The sequence below is a fragment of the Octopus bimaculoides genome, chromosome 14 (genome assembly GCF_001194135.2).
Source record: "Octopus bimaculoides isolate UCB-OBI-ISO-001 chromosome 14, ASM119413v2, whole genome shotgun sequence".
Lineage (NCBI taxonomy): Eukaryota > Metazoa > Mollusca > Cephalopoda > Octopoda > Octopodidae > Octopus > Octopus bimaculoides.
Window position 1 is genome coordinate 48114641 of NC_068994.1, and position 18907 is coordinate 48133547.

The following is an 18907-nucleotide window of genomic DNA, read 5'->3' on the forward strand; positions in this document are numbered from 1 at the left end:
AAAAAAATTAATAAATAAGGGGGGGAAAGGTTCAGATTACATATAGTCCGTCTCTACCGTAAATTTCGTAGTGCTATCACTGCTTGAAGCAGTAAGCTGTTACTGAGAAGACAATGAAAATGCAAGAAAAAAAAGCAAACTTACCTTGTTCTTCTGTTGGTAATGAGGTAGGGAATGCTGGAGATGCAGGTGGTGTTGCTGGTGTAGATGGTGTGTGTGCCTAGTGAATGATGGTTTATAAAACTTGATAAGTGAATTAGCTAACGAAATATCTCATGTATTCATGATAAACAAATATCTCATCACAATACAACATGTATAAACTTCTACAGGTTTCAGTCATTGACTGCAGTTATGGAGTCATATTGCCTTCATATATAGATGACATAGAAATATATTAATTTATTACAGTTTTTTTCCTCTATAAACACCCTTCCTGATATTTTGTCTTCGAGCGGGTGACACGTAAAAGCACCCACTACACTCTCTGAGTGGTTGGCATTAGGAAGGGCATCCAGCTGTAGAAACTCTGCCAAATTAGATTGGAGCCTGGTGTAGCCATCTGGTTTCACCAGTCCTCAGTCAAGTCGTCCAACCCATGCTAGCATGGAAAGCGGACGTTAAACGATGATGATGATGATGAAACCCACCCTGGCACCTCATCACCATCACCTCTTTCCAGTCTCACCTTAATTACTCCCATCCATTCTTGTATAATGCAAGTAGCCATGTATCTCCTCTACAGCAAGAAGAAAAAAAAGTCTGTCCCTGCCCCATCCTTCATATTTTAACCTTTCATCACCTAGCATAATGTTAGTGTCCCACACAATCAAAAGGATCTTAGTCTTGCAACCTCACAGGAGCTGGCTCCACAAGAAAAAAAGCAACCAGTACACTCTGTAAAGTGGTAGACATTAGGAAGGACATACAAATCAAAGGAGTTGCAACGACGATCATTCTATCTTTTTGGCTGCTATTTCTAGAGCAGGTCAGGTGACCATGTAAGGACTCCCTCACTAGCTTGACTTTATACTAAGTTTGAAAGAATCATAAAGTTTTTACATTTTGAGAAACTAAAAATTGTATTGTACTGCTGAGTTACGTATCTTAAATGTGTGTGTGTTAGCAGGTTAGTGTGGATTTCATTTTTCACTTCCTTTTTACACAATGCCTTACACTACTTGTATACAATTTTTATACCTTTAATAAGTCAAGCAAAGAAAGACAGCAATGAAAGCTAGAATTAAACAGAATAAAACACAAACATATAGAAAAGTAGGCATTAAAAAGCATTACAAGAAAAGGGTACACAGGCACAGATTTTGGGAATCATGGAATTCTTGCAGTGTCCTGACAACTGATACAGGTAGTTTATTGCATACTTAACAAGTCTGAGTGTGAAATAGTGTTTCTGAAAGTCATGGGTGCTGTGCTATGTTTTGATTTTAGAAGCATGTCCATGAGGTGGCCAAAGTTGTTGTTGGAAAGATGGTGGATAATTTTGAGGGTTTCTATTAAATCTGCTACTATATGGTGAAACTTTAGTGTGTTGAGGCCCAAATAAGTAATGTACTCAAGATGTGATAAGTGACTGAGAAAGAGTAATTGCCTGATTACACATCTCTGGAAAGCTTGTTATATTGTACTATATATGTGGATTCGTGGTTTACTGTGCGTGTGTTTGTTCATTTTTCTGTCTTTTACTTTGTGTAGCTATCTGGTTGAAATTTACATTGTGTAAGAAAAATAAATGAAGAAAACTCCAGATAATACTAACATGTGTCAGAGCTGTGATGAAATTACGATTTAAGTGAATAGCTTCATAAAGGGCCAGTAAGATGGAATCATTGGCTCTGAAAATATATGAAAACATACAAAACAATACAATTCCTAATAACGTTTAATTATAAAAATATAATAACAGGATTTTTTTAAACATTGAATGGCTATGAAGGTCCACCCATGTAAAATGGGAATCAAAGAGGTTCATAGGCAAAAGATGGTTGTGAAACACTGTATTAGACTATGACTGATAAGAAAGACCAGTTGGTCATAGCTGAAGCACCTTTAATTACAGGACCTGCTGGATTAGTAAAAATAATTATAAAATAGATTAGTCCCCTCCCCCCGAAAACTTAACGTTTTTATATTTACCTGACTGATTCCACTGTCTTCTCTTCTGCAACAAACATGTTACCAACCTAAAAATAACATAAATAAATATTTGTTATTTTGAAATGAATTCAATAAAATATTCCACAAGTGACTATGTTAGAAACCAAAATTTAACCCACAATTTTGGTTTCTACTTGATCAAATGTAATTTCAATTTTTGTCTTTTAATCATTTCAATACCAAACCACTTGAGGCTGTCCCTTGTTCTTTGATATGGAATTTCTATTTTAAAGAGATTTAAATTAAAACTTTCTATCAAAATTTCTCATTATTTTATGTTCCAAACACCAGGTTAATAACGACAAAGAATTTTACTAAATTTTTCATTATTTTCAAAATTAATTGAAACAACAGAAATGTTGTAAGAAAAAGCTTAACAGATCATTAAGGACTACATTATCTAATGTTTCATGTTTTTTTTTTCAAAGGTAAGACACATTGTATGAAAATAAAAATAAAAGATAAAATAATGGATGGTCACTTTTGAAATGTCTTGGATCAAGATTGACCTGGGAAACAAACAACTATGAATTAGAAATTTAAAAAAAAAAAAAAAAACATTGCTGCAGTCATCTCCCCTGATTCCTCGCTACCCTCCAACTCTTCAATTCGCTGACATACAAACGTAATCAGACAATTCCATCACAACATTTCAAATGAATTAATGTATTAAGTAAGAAACAATTGAAACTTCGAATTTAAATAACATTACTCCAATGTCACTCCAATAACATTCCTCAGGAATTAATAATCAAAGAAATTTCAGCTGACAATATGCAAATGAGAAATATCACCTGATGTATCATAAGATAAAATGTACAAGTTAAAGTCGCAAAACACCAATAATCGATCCTTCTGTGTTCAGAAGAAATGATGAATCGGGTTATCACGTACTGATATGTGAGACATGTCGCCGTTTACCTTGTTACGACTATACGACATGACACCCTGTCTGATTCTCTGAATTAACTAACCAAGAAGGATCACTAACCGGTTGTATCAGATACTGGAGCCGATCTTAGACTTACCGGAGCTAAAGTAATTCTTTATACAAGAGCGTCGAAGTATAAATGTTTATTTAGCCTGGATTTTTGGCTAGTCTTTCACTTAGCTGAAATAGCGCATCTGCTCACGCCACGACTACAGGACACTTGACAGATGTTACTACTCCGGGTCTGAGTAGACCTGGGTCCAAAGTGGTTAAGAGGTGGTTCCCACTTCCGGGCGAAGGTAAAGAATACGCACACGCGATGTTTAGGGTTACGCCAAAAACGGATGGTGTACGTATTCTTTACCTCAGCCTCACGACCGAAGGTAGTTTAGCGTCATACCCAATGTTATAAATAAAGTTATCGAATATATATGTAAACAACGTTCAGTCCAAAGTAGAAGTTACCACATGGAAAAGATATACTACATCCACTCAACTTCAAATAAACGATCATTTTACAGAACTGAGCGTTTTACGATATATTCTATAGACATAAAACAACACACTGAATATCGCAGTATATATTATTACATCTTTCGGGGAAAATTGTAAAACCGGCGCTTTCGAAGAAAAGTACCTTGTGATATTTGTTCCACCTGAATTGCTTGAACATTCAGTCAGTAAGCTAGTCGTGGTTAGCTCGCTAGAAACGACGCTATTGTCCACAAGGCTAAATATTTTGAGGAAGATATATTTTCAGTTAAATCACCCCACAATACTGGTGCTTATTTTAAAGGTAAGGGTAGATGGGACACAATAAGTAAGATTTACTGCATTTTTGTCTGAGAAAAAAATATTTTTTACAAAATTTTCACTACCTTACAAAAACTATGTCAGCTAAGCAAACGACCTTCTCTAAATGCATTAAAACCACTATAACATAATCTAACCACAATTTCAGAAAAGTATCTCCATTCTTTTTGAGCAGGGATGTCCAACCTTTTTTCCTAGTGGGCCAAATTATAAGTTTAAGTATATTCACCGGGCCACAAAGGTACTTAGATATAAACTTTTTAAAAATTCAAAATATAGTGAATAAAATTAACATTAACCAAATTTTTTAATAACAAATATAAATACAAAATAATATGTTATTGACAGTAAAAATAAAATTACACTTACACAAAATAAAATCAAAGTGATTTTAGGCATTGCTTTCTTGTTATGATATTCTCAATATCTGCTATTATGGTACTAATCTTTACTCTAAGAATGTTAGTTAAATGGCAATCACTCAGCCTATTTCTTTCAACAGATATAAACCGTATTACTATGTTGTATTGTACTTTAAAAATAATGCTGTACACTCCAATTTGTCTGAGGGAGACGTAAAATAGGTTTCACTCCACCCCAACCTCATGGTTGAATAGTTAAACGTATGAAAGGTGTCTAGATCTAAACAAAAATAGTCAAATAAAAAACAAAAAGCAAAACAAAAAAAACAACATCCCAGCCATGCTACCAAGGAAATGAATGCACACACATTATATAAAAAAAAAATCTATATTCCATCAAAGTGGGAGTCAAATAAAAATAAAACTTACCATGTTAGCAATTGCAGAAAACCATCCAGTTTGTGGTTCTGAATTTTTAGTCTGATATTCTCTGCAAAAATATGACAAAGAAAAGAATTAATGTGAAAAATAAATAGAAATATTAATAGCATTTGTGAAGTTCAGATTATTTTACATCATATGTTGTTTTTACAAGTTCTTATAAGTATGCATGTACGTATGTATGTACATACATTCATGCATGTATGTACGGAACACATCCCTGTGAACTGAAGATATACCCCAACACATCGTTTTCACCATCTTCTCTCTCTCCTTTTCAAACTGGGGTAGCCATGTATCACCTCTACAGCAAGACACCTGCTTCTCTTCCTCTATCATTACCTGGCACAATGCCACCTCCCTTAATACTACTCTCCTCTCAGCTGAAGGGTCATGTCTTGCTAGTTACTTGGAGACCTCACTGGTGCCGGTGTCACATAAAAAGCACTCAGTTCACTTTGTAAAGTGGTTAACATTAGGAAGGACTTCCAGTCAAAGAAACCATGCCAAAGCAGACAGCAAACCTTGGTGCAGTCTTCTGGTTTGCCAGCTCCTGTCAAACTGTCCAACCATGCCGGTATGGAAAATGGATATTAAATGATGATGATGAAGAAAGAAAGAAAGGAAGGAAGGAAGGATGGATGTTTAAATGATTAAAGTAATATTAGATATTGAATTCATGTTATTCTTTTTCTCACACATGAGTATTTCTAGTTAAATTTTCGACACTCACTACATTGAATATGTTAATAACTAATTTAACTATAAACACAACATGACAACATGCACATAAGCCAGTAATTAAGATAGAATTTATCCACTATACCTGTTGAAGTCTGTAAGAGATGATGAAACCACCTGAGCATAACCCTGCAACAAAAGCAAGATAGGATGAGTGAGGAGGGGCAATAAGAGTGGTAAGGAGGACATTCTACATGTTGACACACCACTGAATAAAATTCCTTCAATGTTCAAATTCAACAGCTAGGCTTACAAATATACACATATATTCTAACTTTTCTACCTTGCACAAAGCTACTTCCTGTAGTTCTACTCCCTCTCCTAGCTAAGAGGGTTTTTTTTTGTCTTGCAATTTACTTGGCAACCCTACTGATGTTGGTGCCACATAAAAAGCACCCAATGCACTCTGCGGAAAGAGCATCCAGTCATAAAAACCATGCCAAAACAGACAATTGGAGCCTGGTGCAGCCCTTCAGCTTGCCAACTCCTTAATGAAGTAGAAGACTAGAAGAATCACTGAAAATGACATTACAACAGTACTGCACATCAGATTTTAGGTTGAATTTAAATTGAACATTTTAACATTGATTATGCTTTCTCTATTATAAAATCTGCTCCAGTGCCTTAGTAAAAGAAAATGATTTTTTTCTTTTTTATTAGCATAGTGATGTCTAACTACTTGGGCAGAAGACTTAGAAAGTCTACCATAAAGGATATAATAATACTTATGGTCACCAGATGGCTGTTTAATTTTAACAAGGGGAACTTAAAACTTTGCTAGTCAGAAAGAAGACTATTTTCTGGTTAAAGAACACATTTTCAATTCAACAGTCTAGAAATTTGTTTTCAGCAAATGTTTGGTGGCAGTTAAAGAAGAGGAGGAAGGAATGAAAATGGAGAGGAAATATATACTTACAGTCAAAGCTAGTTCATCATCTAGAATGGATAATTTCACAATGTATGGATTAGCAGACTGAAAGAGAAAAACATAGCTTTTGATATAATGAGTTCAAATTTAGACACAGGGCCACCGATTTTGAGGGGAGGGGTAAGTTGGTATCATCAACCCCCAATATTTGATTGACTCTTTATTTCTTGACCCACAAAAGGATGAAAGGCAAAGTTGGCAGAATTTGAACTCAAGTTACAAGAGCATAAACAAACCAACACCAGTTGTCAAAATGGTTGGAGACAAACACACACACATGTATATATAATGAGCTTCTTTCAATTTCCATCTGACAAATCCATTCACAAGGCTTTGGTCAGCCTGAGGTTATAGTAGAAGACACTTGCCTAAGGTGCCACACGGTGGGACTGAACTTGAAACCATGTGGTTGGGAAGCAAACTTCTTAACACACAGCCATGCCTGCATATACAGGTTTTAATGCATATACATACACATACATTGGTAAATTATTAATGTTTAGTGCAAAGAAAATGTTTAAAAGTTCATGTTCACTTTGAATATGAGAGAGAGAGAGAGAGAGTTCCAAAGGGATAAAGTTTGGGGAAAGACAATGAATTGATGGAGGAGGAGAAAATGTTTAGTAAAGAGTGATTAAACAAATAACAAAATAACAAACTAGAGAAACAGATTGAGGGAAAAGCAGTTGGTGGAATGTGGAGACAAATGACAGGTTATTTCCTGCTACAAATAAGTGAAATCTGCCAGCATGAGTATATTTGATGCCCACTTAGTCACATAAATAGGAGTATAGCTAGATGCTGGTCTAACTTACTTCATATTTTCTGTATTGCACCAATAACGTTAGAAGCAAAACAGCATCATAGCCAAGGGTTGGTCGATAAATGGAATTGCCCAAAATCTGTAATATTAGACATTTAAAAAAGAAAAGTCTGAGTAAAATTTCATTAAACAATTAAAAATTAACAAAATTAATGTTGCTAAATATCTTAATGTAATAATCCAGAGGTGGGAATCCACACACTGCAGAGAAGTGCCCCTCTGCAAAGAGTAAGAATAATGCCAATCAATGATTAACAATAGGACATTCCCTATTTGTCCTGTCTTGGATGTCTGAAAATGCTTGTTCTCATTTTGGTCAAATTGCAATTCTCTCTTCTGGTGTCTTCCAGAATATAATCCAGGACATTCACTAATTATAAAGAAATTATAATAGTCAGTAGTAGTAGTAGTAGTAGTAGTAGTCAGCAACTTACCAAAATAAGGGATTCAAAGACACAATTGATGAGAATATATTCTAGCATAGTGTTCTGGGAAATGTTATCGGTAGCCTGAAATGATATAATGGTAAGACATTTTACACCATTACACAGAAAGAATACACTGAAGCATGTTTTATCTCATTATTTGTTCTTTTTCAAATATTTTGCCATATGAACTCTTCCATTACCTCTCACCCAGTCACAGTCATCCTTCCTCAGCACATGACCCAGCCATATCATCCCATTTCTCTTCAAAAACACCCATCACTGGCTATTCCTATCATTCTCTACTGTCCTCTCTCCCAGTGATACTCTGCTCATCCACTGAACCATTCTCATTTCTGTCCCTTCCAGCCTTTTCTATTGCTCTCAGTATATTGCCTATGCCTCAAGAAGATCAAGCAATAAAAACAACAAAAAAAAAAACCCAATCCTTTCATTTTTGTGATCCTATTTATAAAGACCTGACTGTTATGTTGAGCAGGTGAAGTAACAATGTAGAAAACTCCTACTTCAGTTTGAGGCCCCCCCCCCCCCATGTGCTGTAGTGATTATATATGACTTTATGTGATACACAAATATCAAGCAATGAAAGAAAGAAAAACAATCTGTTAAGACAGACTTACTGTGGCAAGAACAAGAAGCAGCTTCAAGGATAACTGTTTGAGACTCATGGAAAAGTCTCCAGTGAGAAACTTGTTTAAGCTTTCTACCAATGACTGTAAAGATGATACAGGAAATGATACATTTTTGAGTTTATTATAGATACAATTATAGATGAACAGAAATACAAGTGTGAGAACACACACACAATGTTTGAATAGATTGGATACAAAAGGATACAAATTTAGAGGATGGAAACATAGCTGATTACATTGACCCAGTATTTAACTGGTTCATAATTTATTAACGCAGAAGCTTGAAAGATAAAGTTGACCTCTACACAGGATTTAGATCAGAACTTAACAACAACAAGCATTTTAACAGTATTTTCTTGGAACAAGACAATTTGGTTCAGCTGATTAGACATTCAGCCTGTTTTGGTACTGGAGGTAAACAAACATACACACATGTAGAAATATACACATACAGATAGAAAGAGCAAGAGTGTGTGTGTGAGAGAGAGAGAGAGAGAGAGAGGTAGCAGGGAAGAAGAACACTTACTTGCATCAACGTTTCGGCCATATCAAAGCCAATTAGAATGTTAATGATATCAAATCCATAATTATTGCGAGTCTTCCGGAATACTCCACGTATCAATGCACACAATGTCTACAATGATGAAAACAGCATTCTGAGAACTGAATAAGATAACATACACATTTTATCCTTGCTCTACCTCAAAACTGTTTGTGTTCACTGCCACTTCAACCAGAACAGGTTCAATTAACAAATCATAACTTCAGTTGTTTACACACACACACACACACAAATGTTACAACTTAGAAAAGAAATATAATGATAGCACTCAATATATGTTGCATACATACATTTTTATTGGCATCTAGTGATAGATCTGAAATAAATCTACAAAGTCTAAATTGTGTCTGTCTAACATTTACAGTGATTTACACTGATTAGTGAGATTTAAAAAATTTTTTATACATTCATTTTGTGAGTAGCCGGATGGCTTGTAACATTTAAGTTGGAAATATAGTGGATACCAGAGCATGTTTCAGTGGTTTATTTCCCGTCATCAATACTGAGAGAGAGAGAGAGAAAGAAAGAAAGAATGTGTGTGCGCGTGATTTTATATCTATATATGTATATAAAAATCACACACTCTATATATCATCATTATTTAACGTCTGTTGTCCATGCTGGCATGGGTTGGATGGTTTGACCAGCTCTGGCAAGCTGGAGAGCTTCACCAGGTTCCAATCTCATTTGGCATGGTTTCTATATATATATATATATATATATATATATATAGTCCATCCTGCCAGTACTGGTACCATGTAAAAAGCACCCAGTACATTCTGTAAAGTGGTTAGTATTAGGAAGGACATCCAGGTGTAGGAACCATGCCAAAACAGACAATTCTCTGGTTTGCCAGCTCCTGTCAAACTGTCCAACCCCTGCTAGCATGGATAATGGATGTTACATAATGATGATAATGATGATGATATATGGTCCAAACATATAACTGTCAATGGGTCAGGCTACTTAGTAGTTAGTAGATACCACAGAGTGGAAAGACTCATTACTACGAACAGTGGTAGCACTATGAAAGCTGCAGAGAGTTCCATTAACTTACATTGCTGAATTTAGATAGTCCTTTGGACATCATATATGACATAAGTGCCTGGCAATTAATTTAACCCTTAATTACGTGAGAGTGGGTTCAAAAACCACCTGAAAGTAAGTCTTTCAAGTAATTACTAACCAAAGAGAGAACTTTATACATGGTCCATGTATTAGCTAAAAATAGCAGACAAATCTCCCACAGAACACACCCTATTGTCTTCAAGAGACGGTAGACACATTAGACAAAGTAGTTTAACATAAACTTTCTAAAATAAAAATGTGATGGTCACAGACGGAGTGTCTTTGACCACAGGAACTGCTCAATCAGGGCCAATCTAGAACTAAACAATAAAAAAACAATTAGTCACTTACATGGATTGCATTCACCACTCGAAATGGTGCTGTCTGCTGTTTTAATGTCTCCACACATTTATAAAACCAAAGATTGATATTGTCCTGCAATGCAAATAGACATATTAACACAGTTTTTGTCTCCCTCTTCTGCAAATAATTAATTTTAAGCATTAAAAGTTTTTTTTAAATTACTGTTTAGGTTTGTGATATAGGATTCATACACAACTGAGGGTGGATGGACTGCTTAATGGTGTGTTAATAGGAAATGGACTAATAAACACACACACTTAATAGGAAATGGACTAATGGCTTAATAGGAAATGGATGCCCTTCCTAATGCCAACCACTCTGAGAGTGTAATGGGTGCTTTTACATGCCACCAGCATGGGTGCCATTTGTGTGACACTGGTATCTGCCAAGACAGCGATTTCGCTCAGCTTGATGGGTCTTCTTCTCAAGCACGACATAAGAAGACCCATAAGAAGGCCGAGCATATTTCAGAATTACCCAAATCTGAGATTGTCATCCATTATGTCAATGATAACTAAATAAAACAGTGCATCCATATTATCTCAATGATAATTAAGTATAACAGCTCAGTAATAATATACAATACCTTCAGTGAAACCAAAGCATCTTCATTCAACTTGTCAAATTCTGCCTCAATATAGGAAGACTTGACCTGGAAAAAAAAATACCAAGTATTACAGGTGATGTAGCAGTACTGGTGTGGTGTTGATGATGATGATAATGATGTGTTTGGTTGTGGTAACTGTAAGAATTTTGTAATGATGACGACATGAATAATTGCGGTTGTTATAGCAATATTGTGGTGATGTTGATAATAATCGTCATCAATGTATAAATATTTGTGGTCAATATGGTGACATGATGATGATGATGATAGGTGCAAACATGGTTGTGTGGTTAGGAAGTTTGTTTCTCAACCACATAGTTTCAGGTTCAATCCCATTGCATGGCATCTTGGGCATGTGTCTTCTACTATAATTTTGGGCTTTATGAGAGGATGTGGTAGACAGAAACTGAAAGAAGCCCTTAACAAGTAAGTTAGTAAGTAAGTATGTATGCATGCATGTGTGTCTATTTAACCTTGTCTTGATATCATGATAGTTGCAAATGTGTGTTATACTACCATCACACAAGTAGTGTTATTCGTTTCCAGTTCTCTGTGAAAATGTCCAAACAATGGTGAAAATATTACCTTGCTTGGAAACAGGTGAGGGTTGGCAACAGGAAGAGCATCTGGCCACAAAAATCTGTCTGCTCCATACAAGCATTATTATTATTATTATTATTATTAAGGTGGTGAGCTGATTGAATTGTTAGCACACCAGGTGAAATGCTTAGTAGCATTTTGTCTGTCCTTATGTTCTGGGTTCAAATTTTGTTGAGGTTGACTTTGCCTTTCATCCTTTTGGGGTCGATAAAATAAACACCAGTTACGCAGTGTGTGTATGTGTGTGTGAGCAGGGAGGGGGATCAATGTAAAATTTCAAGCCTTGTGCCTATAGTAGAATGGGTTATTATTATTATTATTATTATTATCATTATTATTAGTGTAAAGACATTCAAGCGAGATCGTTGCCAGTGCCGCCGAACTGGCTCCTGTGCAGGTGGCACATAAAATACACCATTTTGAGTGTGGCCATTGCCAGTACCGCCTGACTCGCCTTTGTGCCGGTGGCATGTAAAAGCACCTACTATACTCTCGGAGTGGTTGGCGTTAGGAAGGGCATCCAGCTGTAGAAACTCTGCCAAATCAGATTGGAGCCTGGTGTAGCCATCTGGTCCACCAGTCCTCAGTCAAATCGTCCAACCCATGCTAGCATGGAAAGCGGACGTTAAACGACGATGATGATGATGATGATTAGTATTGTTATTAAAATATCAATCAAGAACTGAGGCCACTTAAGTCAGCTAAACCTTCCTCCAATTTCTGGTTTTGTACAATGTTAGGAATTATAATGTGCGAGGGCAGTGAAGTGTCACATTCAGAACAGCACTTGACAAAACACCTTGCAATATTTAGATATGTTGCCATATATTCTGAGTTCAAATCTGATGAGGATCCTGCCCAAGAATCAATGTAAAATGTATATACTAATTAGCAGGTGTGGCTGTGTGGTTAGAAGTTTGCTTCCTGACAACATGGTTCTGGGTTTGGTCCCACTACATGGAACCTTGTGTAAGTTGCTTTGGGTCAACCAAATCATTGTGAGTGGATTTGGTAGGAGGAAACTGAAAGAATCCCGTCGTGTGTGTGTTTGTGTGTGTGCATATATATGTGTATTTGTGTTTGTCCTCTATCACCACTTGACAACCAGTGTTGATGTGTTTGTCTTCCAATAACTTAACAGTTCAACAAAAGATACAAACATAATAAGTACCAGGCTAAAAAAAAAATACTGGGGTTGATTCATTTGACTAAAACATGTACAAGAATAAAAGAATAGTTGTTGTTTATTCCAAGTTCATTGCTTATTGAACAGACCTATGGTCAAACGATGACCATCCCATCTTTATATATACAACTACTGCTTGTTCAATGCATCCTTCCTTTCTTTAACCCATATATGCCCATAAAAAAATGAAGTCTTAAAATTTCACTGTATTTAGATAAAACGTTACGGTAAGCTTTCACAATCTGGAAGAGAAGGACAGTATGCCACTTTTAGCTATGGGTGTCGACTCCCTACCGAACATTTTGTATGCTCAGTCAGATGCTTCTTGGAGAGTTCATGTCTAAACAAGTAGGTGCAGGTTTTGCATTGTGACAACGCAACCAGGGGTATATATATGTGTTAAGATAGATGAGTATGATTCAAGGTGGGGGTAAAGAAATTTGGCTGCTTTTTCTGGCACACTGAGCAACCACACAGAGACTGCTTTATAGGCATGTATCAGTTAAATACTATGTCTGGTAAAATCGATTGTATCCTTGTACTTCAGATACAAATCAATAACACTTAACTTAGAACTGTTAACACTGAATTTCTTATAAAGAACAGCACAAACAGACGAAAATAATAGTAAGTAATAACGTGTATCACTACAAAAATTCAAAGTCCATTAGATAGAGATGAAATGCCAACAACAACCATTGATTATAAAATATAATGGCTGACCTTCATGGATAGGCTCATATTACAAAGAAAGAGCAAGGAAAATAAATAACTCTACCAAGTACAACATTGAAAGTTGTCAAATTCTGCTAAGAGGAAAGTAGTCAAAAATGTAGGTCAGATTTGTCAGTGCTTTCAAATTTATCAATGGGTTGGCCAAAAATTTAGTTTACATCTCAAAAATTACTTCAAACCATTCCACTAAAGCAGACAGACACACTTGAGTGTTGAAACACTATAAAGTTAATGAGGGAAGGAGGTACAGTTTCAATATTCTATATATATAAATAAATATATAAATAAATAAATATATATATATATATATATATATATATATATATATATATATACACACACACATACATATATATATTTACACACACACACACACACACAAATTACTTGTTTGTTTTTAAGTGTTATTCTTTGTAGGTATCATCAACATCACCAATAATGGAAAAGTAATGTTTCAAATCAGTCCCAAAATGTTTCTATGCATGTTCAATTTGGAGATGAAGTCTTTCAGCAGGATGTTCAAAGCATTTTCATTGCATCTCTGTCTCCAACTTTAGGGGATGTGCTTGCACTCCCTGCATCTCTGTTTTCCTAAGCCTATGATCAACTCATGCATACAAGAGAAGAGGTTGTACTGAAATAGCTGGGGGAAAGGGTACGATGTACTGATAGTGGATGGTATTTATTTCAGAAGAAGGCCAAGAGAGACAGAGGAAGATATGGTGAGGTTAGGTTTGATGATTTCGGATCTCACAAACACAAGGATGACAGGATTGAAAGGTTTGCTAACATACCATGCTGCAAACACAACCAAACTTGTACTAACATATTAACACAATGATGATGAAACTGACAAAGAGGCAATTCACTCAATGACTTCCTTTGGTTAAATAATTTTCTCTCTCCTGCTGCAAAAATATAAGAAAGATTTATGCAAGAGAGAAGTGCCTATAAACTCAACAAGTCAGAGATTAAACACGACTTACTTTTAACAAAAATAATTCATCCCAAAAGTTAGGGTTGCCTGTTGAAGGGTCTTCAAGCTAAATAAATAAATAAATAAATAAGAAATATATATTGATGTTTGTATTTTTATATCAAGTTTTATATAAAAGCAATTTAACCTTAAACTGAAGGATTACTCAATGCGTTTTTGCAGCATGGATATTTATTAAATTTTTAATAAAGAAGAGGGGTGACAGTGATTTTGAAGTTACAGCATTTAACAAAATATAGATTAATCAGGGAAGAAGGGCCAGAGTCCATGATATTTACAAGCCTTCCTAGGTTGGTGATATTGTGGTTGAAACCTAACCTACAAATAACATTTAAAACAACAATATCAATAGCATTATAAAGCACAACTCAGAGAAAGATTTATATAAGGCATAGGTGCAGGCTACTCAACTATGCTCGACTCATGCAAGTATGGAAAAGTGGATGTTAACAGGCGATGATGGTAATGAACTCACCTGAAAGAAAGCTTCATATATCTGGACAAATTTCTCTTTGAGAGGGATCTTGTTGGTAGAACCTCTGCGTAGTAGTACAGATGATGAACTCTGTTCTTTCATGGTGAGTGCTTCTTGTGACATGACAGAGCAGTCAGTTTTATGGTCACTAGCTGAAATATAGAAGACATAACTGAATGTAAGGAAGGACGTAACAGAGAGATCAGTAGGTGAATATAGATTATGATATTGTAGTATATCACAATATAGGTTATGATAGAGTGGACAGTTATAGTCAATAGTGTTAGTCTTATGGTTCTCAGCTGAAATAAAGAAGACAGGGAAAGTGAGTCTTATGGTCACTAACTGAAGTATAGACGTTACACAGGGTCTTATTCATAATTCCTGCACCAACATATAATAACCATTAGTTGACAGAGGCATGGTTTTCTCTTTTTGGCTTGTCTACCCCTGCTACTTTGAACTACAAATCTGTACACCACATCCATCCAGACACACTTGACTAACTCATCTCTCTCTCTCACTACTTGGATTTGAAACTAAAGACTTTTCCAATTCTTTCCTTTCTTTTCAAAAATACAGCCCTACTGAATTCCCTCCTTGTTTGCATTGAGTTTCTTCAGACTGGGAGGATCTGCAAAACTCATGTGTCTAAAAAAAAAAAAAAAAAAAATTCTTGCAAATTTAAAAATTATATAATAAAAGGTCATTTCTTCAGAGAGAGATGAAGTTATGGTTGATTGAATAAATCTTGATATATTACAGGTCTTTATTTAATCCTTTTGTTACCATAATTCTGTTAAAATACAGTGGGTTTGTTCAGTTAAATTTGAAAATAACAAAGAATTTAATATAAAATTGATATTATAAAACTGGGGTTAACATGCAATTTAAAACTCTTTAAAACAGGGAATTTGTATAACAGAACAAGGGGCACTTTCAAGTGGGTTGGTATCAAAAGGATGAATCTAGACAGACGAAAGGAAGACTTTTCAAGACACTACTAGTAAGAAGTTATCTTTACTTTAACTGCTTTCACAAACCAGCAGTATTTATTTCTTTATGAGTGTATGTGTGCATGTGTGAGAGATGGATGTTCTTTTTTTGCATATCTGTGTGTGTGTGTGTAGATATTTGTACACATACACACAAAACTACTGATAAATCAATAGATTGAAGAGAGATAACTCTTGATGGCGAAGTTGCTCATCATACTGACTTTTTAAAACAAAGGCACATGAATAAGAAATAGTCAAATATATCGATCCTAGTACGTGATAGGTACTTTATTTTTGAAAGGCCAAATTCACCTCAAACAGAAATTATCTAAAATAATACCTTGAGAGGTTGAAATGTAACAAATACAGATTTCAAAAGCTGTTTCAATACTCATTCTACCTATTCTGCTAGGTAAGAGGGTGGCGAATCAGGGTAAATTTGCATTAAGTGGGGTAAAAACGAAATTCTTGGGAGTAATGAGGACTCGTTAGATATAAGTAAAATTACATAAAAAACGTGTTCCTTGTTGCGACAGAAAATTTTCTTTTGGCAACACTGCATCTGTCCAATGTAATGGATGTGTAAATAGATTCATATAAACAGATTCAATAAACCTTTTGAATTCAAAGAATCTATGATTTTCTTCCTTTCAAATCAAGTGGGTAACATCAGCATAAATAGATACATTTTGGGGTAATTGGTTGAAAAAGTTCCCCAATCCTGTGCTAAATCATTGTCCTAAATAAATAAGTATTTCCAGGTTACATATTTTAAGTATTACAACTATTATACAATGTACTTCACTATTTTGTAGGACAAGTGTTTGGTGTGCAGAAATAGTAGTGTGTTAGCCTATCTCTCTCTCTGCAGAGGGACTGAAATCTAACCATGTACTTCTGAAGTGAATGTCTTACCCTCACAGTCATGTTGCATATGTCATAATCATTATCATAATTTAACATCCATGTTTCATGTTGGCATGGGCTGGACAGTTTGACAGGATCCACTGGATCCAAAGACTCCATCATGCTCCAGTGACTGCTTTGACATGGTTTCTGCAGCTGGATGCCCTTCCTAACATCAACCACTTTACAGTGTGTACATGGGGTCACCATGTAGCTTGAAAGACTATGAACCCTGATTTGGGGAGGTAGGTGGCTTTAAACTGGGAGATGCGGTGTTAAAATATGAGAGAAAGGAAGGGAGAGAGCAGGTGGTTGTTGTAGATGAGCTGCAAAGAAATAAATAGCGCTGATGAGGTGGCCTCTCAAGGTACAAGGTGAGTAGAAGTGAGTGTGAGCAGAGTAACTAGGAGCGTGTGTGTGAACGAGGGAGGTAGGAAGAGTGTATGAGGGTGAAAGATACAGAGGAATGGCAAAGGGAAGGTAGGCAACAACTGTACAGACTGGGTAGGATTTAAAGGTAAATGTAGGGAGTGGGGGATAAGGGGTGGAAGACTGGTGATTATAATCATGATGGGGCATGCAGGTATGATAGGATGTACTTCCTTTCATGTGGACAAGGATGAACATTTTCACTTCTGCTGTTCAGGTAGATGCCTGGGTGCTGGGAGCTCTTTAAGATTAGTTTTTTTCTCAGCCAGGCATAATCTGTACTTCCTGCTGCTATTGAAGTAAGTTTTACATTTCTCAAGAACCTTCCACTTTATGCTGCACTCAGTGGTGCTTTCTTATAATGACCATATGTGCTTGTACATCTCTCAAGGATGTTGAAGGAGACCTTGTGGTTGTTACAGTGGGTTCTAAAGGGGTCTCCAGTTGCTTCCATGTACTTTCACATGTTTGGTTGTCCATTTGGTCCTATTGCTGTCACCTCTGCCTCGTATACGACAGTCTCCATATTACAGTGGCCATTCAGTGGACATGTTGTGTTACCATTACACGAGCATCCCACCTCTGTCTCAGGTGTAGGTCTACCTCCTAAAATATTTTTTATATTGGGTGCACTGCTAAAGGAATTCTCAAGGTGAGCCTATTAAATATTTTGCTGAACATATTTGTACGTGGGAAGTGCTTATCTATCAAGCTAACCTACTCGGGTTTTAACACTTAAAGAGAAGGGCAGTGTAAACCACAGCATTTCTCAGTGGCATTTTCTCTTGGAGGGGTTAGGGTCTGGCATGTAACTAGTTCTATCCTTGAAACTGCTGGCAGCCAGAGCCTCATTATAAGTACAGGGCAGCAGCATCGAAAAGCTTTTTGCTTGAAGATAAGTCAGAGATTCTTCTGCTGATATGCTTTACCAGGTTCTTGAAAACTATGGCATGTGGCCATTTGCCCTCTAGATATTGCCAGCACATCATCCCTATAGAGGCCAAAGCTAGTGAAAGGGAACTTGTTTTTGAGTAAATCTAGGACAAAGAAGAAACCAACAAAGTCATACACATCAGTGCTGTTGAATGCACTTACTGCCATGTCGAAGGAACCTTCTGGGTCAGTTCATTTGGTTCTGGTCAATCCCTTGCTGAAGAGTAGGGTTCTTCTGATGTGCATGATGTGTATATCCTTGTCACTAACTTCAATGTAAGACCAGCAAAGCCCAGTGCCTTAAAAAGGAGTTCCCTCGATATATATAGAGAGCAGCCACCATATTTCATTCCATAATGGCTACATCTGAAGAGCACATGTTTACATAATCGGACTGTTACCTAACACTCCGTTGAACCCCTGGTGCAAAACTGATTGGTAAGATCAACCGTAATGGATATATAATACTTTACAGACAGATGAGTGCATTTTTTTCCTGACTTGTGAAGTCTTAGATGGCCTATACACTCACACACATGTATGTATATATATATACATACATATATATCATCATCATCATCATCATCATCGTTTAACGTCCGCTTTCCATGCTAGCATGGGTTGGACGATTTGACTGAGGACTGGTGAAACCGGATGGCAACACCAGGCTCCAGTCTGATTTGGCAGAGTTTCTACAGCTGGATGCCCTTCCTAACGCCAACCACTCAGAGAGTGTAGTGGGTGCTTTTACGTGTC

The 18907-nt window shown here is 36.2% G+C and overlaps 1 protein-coding gene and 1 non-coding gene across 2 annotated transcripts in view; one reads left to right on the forward strand and one right to left on the reverse strand.

Annotated features, from left to right (window-relative positions):
* Positions 1-18907, reverse strand: part of LOC106876394 (armadillo-like helical domain-containing protein 3) — a 34119-nt gene that overhangs the window by 10484 nt on the left and 4728 nt on the right. Inside the window, exons 2-15 of the mRNA XM_014924918.2 lie at positions 14886-15037; positions 14400-14456; positions 10872-10937; positions 10274-10357; positions 8819-8926; positions 8281-8373; positions 7649-7723; positions 7207-7293; positions 6380-6436; positions 5549-5592; positions 4711-4771; positions 2155-2201; positions 1778-1853; positions 145-220 (exon numbers count right to left, since the gene is read on the reverse strand). Of these exons, the coding sequence (XP_014780404.1) occupies positions 145-220; positions 1778-1853; positions 2155-2201; positions 4711-4771; positions 5549-5592; positions 6380-6436; positions 7207-7293; positions 7649-7723; positions 8281-8373; positions 8819-8926; positions 10274-10357; positions 10872-10937; positions 14400-14456; positions 14886-15008 (1054 nt within the window). The 5' untranslated portion in view covers positions 15009-15037. The remainder of the gene's footprint in view (positions 1-144; positions 221-1777; positions 1854-2154; positions 2202-4710; positions 4772-5548; positions 5593-6379; positions 6437-7206; positions 7294-7648; positions 7724-8280; positions 8374-8818; positions 8927-10273; positions 10358-10871; positions 10938-14399; positions 14457-14885; positions 15038-18907) is intronic.
* Positions 3025-3133, forward strand: LOC128249468 (small nucleolar RNA U13). Its single transcript, XR_008265586.1, has one exon. It is a non-coding gene; the product is annotated as a small nucleolar RNA U13 (small nucleolar RNA).